The sequence below is a fragment of the Blennius ocellaris genome, assembly GCF_963422515.1.
Source record: "Blennius ocellaris genome assembly, chromosome: 12".
Lineage (NCBI taxonomy): Eukaryota > Metazoa > Chordata > Actinopteri > Blenniiformes > Blenniidae > Blennius > Blennius ocellaris.
The window spans coordinates 6,785,073-6,795,513 of record NC_137661.1 but is presented as its reverse complement, the minus strand read 5'-3'; the positions used below and the strand labels follow the sequence as shown (position 1 = coordinate 6,795,513).

The window sequence follows — 10,441 nt, the reverse complement described above, 5'->3', positions numbered from 1 at the left end:
TACTATTGTGTACTTTGCTTCTATGGGTTTAAACCCCCCGCCCCAATACCCCCCCCATAAAAACAAAACTTGTCCTGGCAGCTATTTACATAAATTAAACAAAAAGCCCAGTGCATGCTTTTGAATATTCTTTTTTTTCTTTTAGGGCCATCCTACTCTTTTCAAAATCCTCTGACATGCAGGAAGAGCTTGTTGGATCAACTGTCACAACAATATCCGACCCTTTGCCTCTTTACTGTTGGTTTTCCTGTAATGTTATTGGTGAAGAACTTTGCTCTAGTGTTACAACTGTTAGTTTGAAAAAAAAACAAAAAACATGTCCCTCTTGATGCAGAGCATGCACAAAATGCTACAGGAAAAAAAAAAAAAGAGTGAATGCATGTCCTTTTGGAGATGTACACTTCTGTAACTAATTCTTTCTCAAAATACACCACATCAAAATCATTGAGGAAAACTAATGAAGTCCTGATGTCGGAGGAAAAGTGGTCTTCTCTCTCACTTAAATCAAAGACACTTGTGGGACTACAAATCATGAAACCCTGTCAAACCATCAGTGCACACTTAATCCAATCAGGCGTTCCTGGAGCCAATAATGAGCCTATAAATAAGGCTGCTTGTGACAAAAGAGCACAACTGAATACAACACATGGGATATTCCCTCGATATATTCTCACCAACCTTGCAACTTTCGCAGGTCAGCAGTCCGTAGTGATATCCTGAAACCTTGTCTCCGCACACGGGACACATCTCGTCCAGGTCTTCATCGTAGGAGTAGTCCATCATTTTTAACTGGGGGGCTGCAGAGAGCAGACAGACACACACAGAGAAGTCTCTTTTAGTGCTGTGCAACATCTCTCTCTCTCTCTCTCTCTCTCTCTCACTCTCTCTCTCTCTCTCTCTCACTCTCTCTCTCTCTCGCTCTCTCTCTCTCTCTCTCTCTCTCTCTCTCTCTCTCTCTCTCTCTCTCTCTCTCTTCCCAAAAGTCTGCCTCCATCCATCAGGATGAACCATGGGTTAAACCACCCATCGCCACTGAATGAAATTTTTCAAACTTCTGTTAAAGACTTCCAGTGGTTTCATTTGAGTGGGTAAAGACTATAATTTGTCCAATTGTTGCTGGGGGTTTTTTTTGTTTGTTTGTTTGTTGGAGAATTAAAAAAGCGTTTAGTTCTCCGTCTCACTTCCCCTCTCCTCAGCACGTCGCAGACTGAAGCCCCCAAATATATCTATCTATATATTTTTTTTTTTAAATAAAGAAAATTAAAAAAAAAAAGCTCATGAAAGTGAGCCTCATAAATATGCATGTATCTAAGTCGTGAAATCGCTTGGGGAAACGGAGAGATATTAGACTTAAGGATTGGAGAAGAAAATGTTACCGCCCACAGACAAATGAAGACACACAGAAGCCCTTATCTCTGCTGGCGCCTCGAAAGAAAAAAAAAAGCGTGCACAGAAAAAAACCCAACTCTCACACTTTTGTTGCCTTCTTTAAAACACTCACAATTCTAGAGACAAATACATTTAGTGTCTTTTCATACAGAAGTGGTGATTATTTATGTGATGCCCGGCATGTGCCGCGTCGTCAATTTTACAAGCGTCAATATGACAATATTTTTCTCGTTTCCTAATACGTTGCAATCAATATTTACAATAGATCACATATTTTACCAAGAGCAACATTTTAAGTAAAAATAATACAATATGAAATTGTTCTGGAAAATGCATGAAATGTGTTCTATGGAAATATTTCACCCAAGCAAAATCGGACTCGGTATAATCCCAACAAATATTGCATAGTTTTGTTGCAGGGTAACTTGTGTTTTTTAATGCGGCGCGTGACAGTAATGAGCAAACAGTCAGCCTGACATTTACAACACTTACAAAAGTGTTTATGGTGCTAATCACAAGACATCCAAACAAGAAAAACCTCAGTGGATGTGGGTGTAAGAGAGGAAATATTTCGTGGCCTTCGCATTCAGAGCTGGTCAACTATTAAAAAAAAAAAAAAAAACTTTTGATTTTTTTCCCTTTTTTTTAAATCAGGCTTGATTTCCATCTTGTTAAAGCTTTATCCAGCTGGGATCTGCGCTGCATATTCCCGCTGAAGCAACAAGTTCCACCGTGTCTTTTTTTTTTTTTTTTTCCACTGGAGCTCAAAGTCAATTTCCTAAATTTTCCTGTGCGTTATGGCGCACAAAGGGGAGGATTTGTAGGCCCTGTGGACACGGCGCGCCGAAGCTTTGGACACGTTTAATAAAAAAGCAAATATTATCGAGACGCTGGTTGCAGGGCGCGTGACGAATGGTGTCGCGCTAAATAGAGAAATAATTTCCTGTAATTGCTGTTGACGCAAGGCTGCTGATAAGTTATAATGTAAGAAACGCGTTTTTCCTTCAAGTTTCATCCATGCATTTGTATAATTGTCCCTCTGTGGTTGTTCTCAACTTTATGAATGGTCTGACATTTTAAACCTGACATCCCTGCACCACAGAAGGCAAAACAGTTTTTTAATGTAAAGAAATGTGCAGATATTGAGAAACCTTCCACCGTTGATTCACTGTGTATTTACAAGTTGTGCGCTCATCGCATTGCTGCAGAAGAAGCAGAAAAACATCGTTCACGTACCTCTCTCACCTGCTTACGACTTGCTTAAGTAATATCCCAATACAAATTTGTGAATAAAAAAAAAACCCCGATGCTGAACACATTAAAAAATAAATCTGTGTTTAGTCGGAACTGCCTTTTTTTGTGGTTTTTAAGCCGTCAGTAAAATATATATAGCGGGTCTCTAAAAAGCCACTCCTCAAGTGAGTATGTGTTATCAGCGTCTCGTAAACCTGGAGCGGGCTAATTGATTGCCCGGTTATATTGCTGTGGAATGACTTGCGTGGAAAACGGGGGCAAATGGGGGGGGGGGGGGGGGGTGACATGAGTTTTATCCTGGCACAAGTTAGAACCCACGAGTCTTAATCTGCTGTCCATTTTGCAGAATAGTGATAGAGATTTAATTTTTCTTTATTTATATGTATATATATATATATTTATTTATTTACTTATTTTTTTTAAAGAGGTCACGTTAAAAATCAGACAAAACGTCGAAAGAGTGGAGGCAGTCAGAAATCTGTGCTCAAGCCACGCGTATTAAAATCTATATATATGTATATTTTGCACATCTAAAAAGTATTCATTGTTGTTTTCACTCTTAGAGTGATGAGAAAAATATACAAAGTTCAATCAAGCCAAGCGTTACAAAAGAGATCCCTGCATTCTAATTGCATTCGTTTTCATTACTTTTAATTTTGCAAAGAAAAATGTAACTGCAAAACCGAAACGTGAGAAGCGTGTCAAAATGCCAAACTGCTTCCATTAATTTGCCACATAATTACTATTATTTCCAAATTCCCAAAGTATAAATTTCCCCTAGAATCAGCACGCTTCAGAAATTAAAGTTTGCTACGAGAGTGGAGTCCATGGCAGAATCTCACAATCAAACTTCTGCTATTGGCTTCCTGGTATATTCGAGCCACAGAATCATGATTTGCTCGTGAATATTATATATTATGTTGAGAAGCATTCCAAAAAACAGAGGAATTATGAAGTGAAATCTACGGAACACCTGTCTCAGTTTTTACGCGCCAGTCGTCAGTATTTTACAGTCGCATCGTGAGTGACAGCTGTGTATAATAACTGTTTGATCAGTGGTCTGGCTGAAGAAAAATAAAACCTAATTATGACATGCTACTTTTTCTGCTCTCTCAAAATATAATTATTATTAAAAAAAAAAAAGAAAAAGACAAAGTGATCACAATAGAGGGATATTTAAAACGGTAGGTGTGTGTGTGTGTGTGTGTGTGTGTGTGTGTGTGTGTGTGTGTGTGTGTGTGTGTGTGCGCGCGTATGCGTGTGTAGATTTTTTTTTTTTTAAGGCTTCTGCAATGGCAAATTAAATACACGCGTAATCATTCAATATAATACCGACCCTGACGCGCAGCAGATGTTTTCTCAACGTTTGCACACACACACACACACACACACAAAAGGCAACAGAAGCAAGTTGGGAAGTTTTCGTGCGTTCGAGCTTTCAGCCCGAGACGCTGCGTAAAGTCTCCGTAAAAAAGTGTTCCGGCAATCACAAGAATGACAGCTCTTACCTTGCATGTTCCTTGGCATGTGCCCTTGTTCCCCATACGATCGAGAGAGTCCCAGGGATTCAGTCTCGACTTTAGGCAGCATGTCAGCACTGCCGGCCCGAGCTGGAGACTCCGCACGGCACGGCGGGACACCTGGACGCGACAGGCAGCGGTTCGCGCAAACACACCTCGGAGTGTCCTAAATGTCTGCTCGCTCTCTCTCTCTCTCTCTCTCTCTCCCCCTCTCTTTTTCCCCCCCTCACTGCTCAATGTCCCTCAATGTGCTCCGATTACCGGACCATTGCTCGGAAGATCAAGCCTGACACAGACGATTGACAGCGGGTTGCATTGTCGGTGTGTCAGTTCAAGTCAACTTCACCGGCTGATTTGATATTTGGTTTTACATTTGCTCAAGAACTTGGAAAATAACACACCACACGCACGTACGCGCGCTCGCGCGCGCACACACACACGCGCGAATGAGTCCTTCGATAGTTTGAGAGCAGTTGCGCTCTGAGTTAGGGATTCACTTTCAACTTAAAACGAGAACACTGCACAAAGTCCAGGTCGAAAAGGCGATGGTTTAAACGTTTCCAAAAGCCAGCGCGTCAGCCGTGAACGCGGAACTGTCAAAGTAACTTTCAGCCTGGAGCGGAGAGGCACGCGCTGCCGGGGCTAACCCTCTCCTACGCGTAAAGTCGGATTCAGTGTGTCTGTCGGACCGTGTGGAGATGCGGAGACCTCTCCTCCTCGCGGCTTTGTTTACGCCACCCTCTCCAATCCGGGGCGCATGCGGTCGTCTGACATCATCTCTCTTCCCTCCAATCAGGCGAGGAGACCGGGGGACATCACCTCAAACCCTCCAGTTCCATGTCTCCGGCATCTCAGCTGTTAAATCCCGTTAATGATGGGCTTTAAAAGCGGAGGGAGAACAAGAACATCACGAGAGGTGATGCAACTGTATGGGAGAAGCAGACTTCCCATGAGCGCGCGGAGTGCCAGGGCAGAGCGCAAGGTATGTGGCAGCCTATAGCAGCGCGTGAAGGCACACGTGCGCAGGTTCACAAGCCCTCCACGATCTTAAGTTTCGTTTTTGTTTGTTTGTTTAGAAAAAAAAAAAAGCTGTTCATCCCTATACGTTGTATAAATTCTACGGTGTTGAGATATTTCCGTTATTCGTTTGTATTAACTGTGTTTATTGTCAGATTGATTTAATTTAAGACAAATGTCTTTCTTTCTTTCTTTCTTTCTTTCTTTCTTTCTTTCTTTCTTTCGACATATAAGTGAAAGACTGAATAATTCTAAATCATGCACCCCCCCCAAAAAAAATAAAACACAAAAAAAAACAAAAAAAAACAAATTGAGAATGTGTAAAATGAAGCTGCTGCGCATTAACAGCTTTTTGAATGGTTTGTTCACGCTATTTTTTTTCTTTTTCTTTTTCTTTTCCTTTTTGGAGAAACGTGAGCAGCGCCCGCCTCCGGCTTTTAATGGCCTTTACTTTCGGATCAAATCACCCCTTCCCCCCTTACGCAATAAATTATGCTTTTGAATTATTATCAGTAATTGGCTGAGCAGGGATCAATTAGTGATCTGACGTCAGACTCTGTCGGGCTAATTTGCCAGTTCATGAAGCACACAAAGACAAAAAAAAAAGCCCCTTAATATGCCACGCTCGGCCCAAAACATACAACAAAGAGGCACCTTTAGAAAGTTCACACAGCTGCATCGTATTCAGAGACAGAAAAGCCTCCAGACACCCCTGGAGGGCTGGCAGAGGGCGCGCTCCAAACATACACGCGCTGACATCCATATGTTAATTAACATAAAAAAGGGTCATTGCAAATTGCACACCATACGTTTTCAATATGATATAAAATCACGATAATGGAAAGAAGAAGAACCATCTCCTGGTATTGTGTTGTTAATTCAAATATTATAGAATCGATAACTACATATCAATTAGTGGGGGTATATTCACAATTCAAGTTGCATTTATTTGTATGGGTTAGTAGGAACACTATGCGTTTTTTTAAGAAGAAAAAACTCTTTGTGAGGAAGCAGAACAGTTAATTTCATGTTACGTTGGCATTCAAAACCTGTAAGAATACGACTGCAACGCAAATGGTTTGAACTAAACAGTCACAAACTTTGACCTGTGGAATTTATCGTTGTTTCCGCTTCACCACATTGATCAGCATAAGAATCATATTTGTGTGGAGCCATAGAAATGTGAATTCAAACATATAAATCATCAGGGTTAAGTTCGTATGTGACTAATCCTGTATTTGCACCAACATCAGCTGCAGCTGGCAAATGGCAATACAAACACATGTACCAGTCATCAACCCCCCCCCCCCCCCCCCCCCAGAAAGAACAACCCAGTAACATGACTTTGTGGCTGTGTGAAAGAACTTATCCATACAGGCCTTCTTATCTAAGTGACATATCCTTAAATATAGTCAGATTGGATTCAATCACATATTAGTTTTTTTCCCCCTATAAAATAACTTCTTGATCAAATAAATAAATAAACCACGCCCTCACAGGGTGGTCTCGCCTAGCAGAGGCCTGGGGGTCTGAGGGTTCTGCACAGTATCTTAGCTGTTCCCAGGACTGCACTCCTCTGGACTGAGGCTTCAGACATCGTTCCTGGGATCTGCTGCAGCCACTCTCCTCGTTTGAGGGTCACTGCCCCGGGTGCTCCTGCTCGTACAGGGACCACGTCAGCTTTAACCCTCCACAGCTGTTCCAGCTGCTCCTTCAACGCAAAGTATCTGATTCAGGCCAATATTTAATAAGCAACACAGATTCTTTTTTCGTGGCATTTGTTGATCAGCAGACAAAAAATAAAACAATTGCAGTCATCAACATACAGAGGATACGTCTTTCACGCCGGCCCGGGATTAGATGACGCTATGAATGGAGGCAGTGGGTAGAGAGTCAAAACGTGACGGCATAAATGAAGGGAACTGTGCTAGTGAGTTGTTGGTGAGGGGGGAATGCAGGTTAAGTTATAAAGTGACACGGAGTGATAAGGCCTCCTCTGGCAAGATATCTCTGCTGGAATGATTAACTGAGAGAGAGAGAGAGTGGGAGAGAGAGAGATGATGAAAGGTAATGAGGAAGACGGAGGCACAGAGGAAGCAGAGGACCATAAAGTCAGGTCAAAAAGTTAAAACGCAATCCATACAGAGAAAGAGATTTGCTACTTATGAAGACAACCGTCATGGAAACCCAAAGACAAAATAAAGAGAAATGACTAGTCAATTATGTAAGAGGTTGCTAAAGTTACTGTTTCCAAGCCTGTTGGAGGTTAAAGTGTTAAATATGACCTCAAATGACAGGAAAAGTCATGTCAACAGCACAACTCAAACTTTGGACTAATACACACACACACACACACACACACACACACACACACACACACACACACACAGACTAGTAAAAAGTGATCTTAAATGTGTTTCGTCGTTAAAGACAATATTTACCATTTTTAAATGCATGTTGAATTTCTGAATGTGTATTTGTATGTTTGAATACTTCATGAGTACACCAAATATGTCTGTCTGCATGAAAGACTGAGCATGGGTGCATGTGTGTGCGTGTGTGTGTGCGTGTGTGTGAATCATAAGTGTGTCTGTGTGTGTGTGTGTTATGCTCATAAATGGCTGTACATACTGATCAAATAACAATGGCCTTGGAATAGTAGAGCAACACACACTAACATCATTAAATTATAATCAAAAAACATTTGCTATTCATAACCAGGAAACCACCCCACCACCCCCTCTCGCTGACACACACGCGCGCGCACACACACACACACACACACACACACACACACACACACACACACCCGCAATCTGCCACTGTTTTCTGTGTTGAAGATGTAATGTAAACAGTCATTAGCTCTAAAAATACCACAGGACCAAGAGAATAGAGCAACAACTCATAAAACAAAACAAAGAAGGTGGCGGTGAGGCATAAACACGGGCTGGCTGATGCAAACAAAACACAAGCAATGACAATTATCATAGGCTATTTTGCTGTCGTTTAAACTGATTTAAAAAACTGATTAAAAAAAAAAAAAAGTAAAGTGAGAAATCTCTCTCTTACTTAGAATAAAATTTAGTTTAATACAGTAACGACACTTTCTGCAGTTTATAAGAGCTTTTTTATTTACTGACTTTCTAAATTCACGAGACATTTGGGTTATTTTTAAATGTCTGGTCAGATTTATCAAATAAGTCTAAATTTCAGTTTTTTGTCCTGTTTTGTTGTGTTGCTTGGTTCTTTTGGTCTCAGTCTCAGCTTTCTTGTGGATAATTTCATTTTCAGTAATAATTGATTGTGAGTCACAAAAGTCACAGTTTTCTTCGTAGAGTAGTAAATCATAACATTTTGACACTTGATACGAACTTGCAGTTTTCTATGGTTACATCTTTGGTTTGACTTTCCATTATGCCCTCGGGTCAACTGCTCCTACCTTCTGCTCTTTAGGTTTGAAGATGTCAACAGTGAGTGGAATATTGGAGAAAGCCAAGTCTGTCAACAGCACGTGTTGACATTTTGGCTTAGGAGATAAACCTCACACAAGATCAAACAAGTCCTTTGACTGGAGAAAGGAGTGCGCATTGAGTGTGCGTGCCTGTTTGCCTGCGTAGGCGCATCGATGTCTGTGCAAAGACGTTACCAAGTTGCATGTTTGTTCAAATGACTGGGAAAACATGAGGTGAGCAGACACACATACACCTTTAAACAGTTCTAATCCAAGCACTTATCGGCGACTTGGCGCAGTCAGACTTTTGAACATGCACATTCAAGATGATATGCTAAAATTCAGATTCAGATTTAGCATCAACATAAACAATAAAGGTGATTTGAGTGACCTTGTACAGTATAAGGTATTATTCTCCATGCTTACTGGTCCATTTCTTTCAGAAATTGCTGACCCACTTCAATTTCCACACGCAATCACAAGAAATTACAGAAAAATGGTATGAAAAAGAAAAACAATGGTACCCTGTAAGCAAAGGATGTCCAGCATAAAATGTTTTGTCGATGCAACTATTTTGAGGAAGATGTCCAGAGTTGGGAATGTCAAAATGTTAGTAAACATTTTTTTTAAAGAAACGTGTTACCCTTGGAGCTGACGACCCACTGCAGCAGCAAACAATGTTGGTTTCACTCTAGTCACCAAAGAACAGCTGACTGAAGCTACAATTTACATGAACACACCAACATTGAACCGCAGGAGTGCAGAAAACAATTTCTTGTTCTCAATTTCTGCCGCCATTTTGCTACAGACGTAAGAGCGCAAAGGCACAGATCCAATCTGTCTTTAATCAGGAAGCGGCGGCACAGAGAACCTCAGTGTTGTTGGTGACCAGTGCTTGTCTGTTTATGACTCCGATGTCGCCCTCTTGGCTGTCTCCAGCAAAGCGTCTCATCGCTTGACACATCTTACTATGTTTTCTATCGGGTCTTTGAAGGATGTGTTGGATTGTGCTGAAAATCTGGTTTCGTGGATGTCGTGGAGACATACTGCTGTGTGATTCAGTGACGTAATAATTCTGATACGACGGTTCAAAATAGTTTCCGTTGGCTCCTATACATCATTTTACATTCCCTGCATTGCTTTACCAGTAAAAAAATAAAATAAAGTAGATCATTTTTTAATGATACTGAGCAGTAAGGCGTGCCTAAATTCTCAATCTAAAATAGAATACTCTTGTTTTCACAGAATCGTGCCGTGGTCAAAGTGGAAGGGGCAAAATATATTTACACTCGTCAGCAAAGCCAAAGAGACAATAAACGTCTCTACATAAACACCAAGTCTAGAAGGGAAGGTAACACTATACTCTGCTACAGGAAGTGAGAGGTTCTTATGGTTGAAAGTAGTTCATATAGCTCTTTAAGGCAGCCTACCAATTATCTCTTGTTGTTTCATTTGGTACTTGTTTGACAATTATGGATTATTTTTCATAGCCTGCAGTTAGAATGAAAGTGGAGAGGAGTTGAAATCATATGAATACACCAGGGCACATAGGAGATGCTCCAGTGTCTGATAAATAGTGTGAGACACTCTGAATTGAAAGAGGTGAGACAGAATTTAAAGTCCTGGTAGCAGCTATACTCCTCATGCTTGCGACAGAAGCAGGGACAGGATTGAAATAAGAGGATCTATATAAAGCTGAATGTCCCGTGGACATCTCTGACAGGAGGAAGGGAGAAACGGGTCAAAAAGTTGGACACAAAGGAAGAACAAAAGAACAGGAGAACCATGGAAGTAGGACACAAGGAGGGTG

General features: G+C 41.1%; 1 protein-coding gene across 1 annotated transcript in view; it reads right to left on the bottom strand.

The window, feature by feature from the left end:
- The window catches only part of nr5a2 (nuclear receptor subfamily 5, group A, member 2), a 68,399-nt gene extending 64,054 nt beyond the window's left edge, over nucleotides 1-4,345 (bottom strand). Inside the window, exons 1-2 of the mRNA XM_080506437.1 lie at nucleotides 4,152-4,345; nucleotides 679-797 (exon numbers count right to left, since the gene is read on the bottom strand). Coding sequence (XP_080362563.1) covers nucleotides 679-797; nucleotides 4,152-4,233 — 201 coding nt within the window. The 5' untranslated portion in view covers nucleotides 4,234-4,345. The remainder of the gene's footprint in view (nucleotides 1-678; nucleotides 798-4,151) is intronic.
- Nucleotides 4,346-10,441: the final 6,096 nt, after the last annotated feature.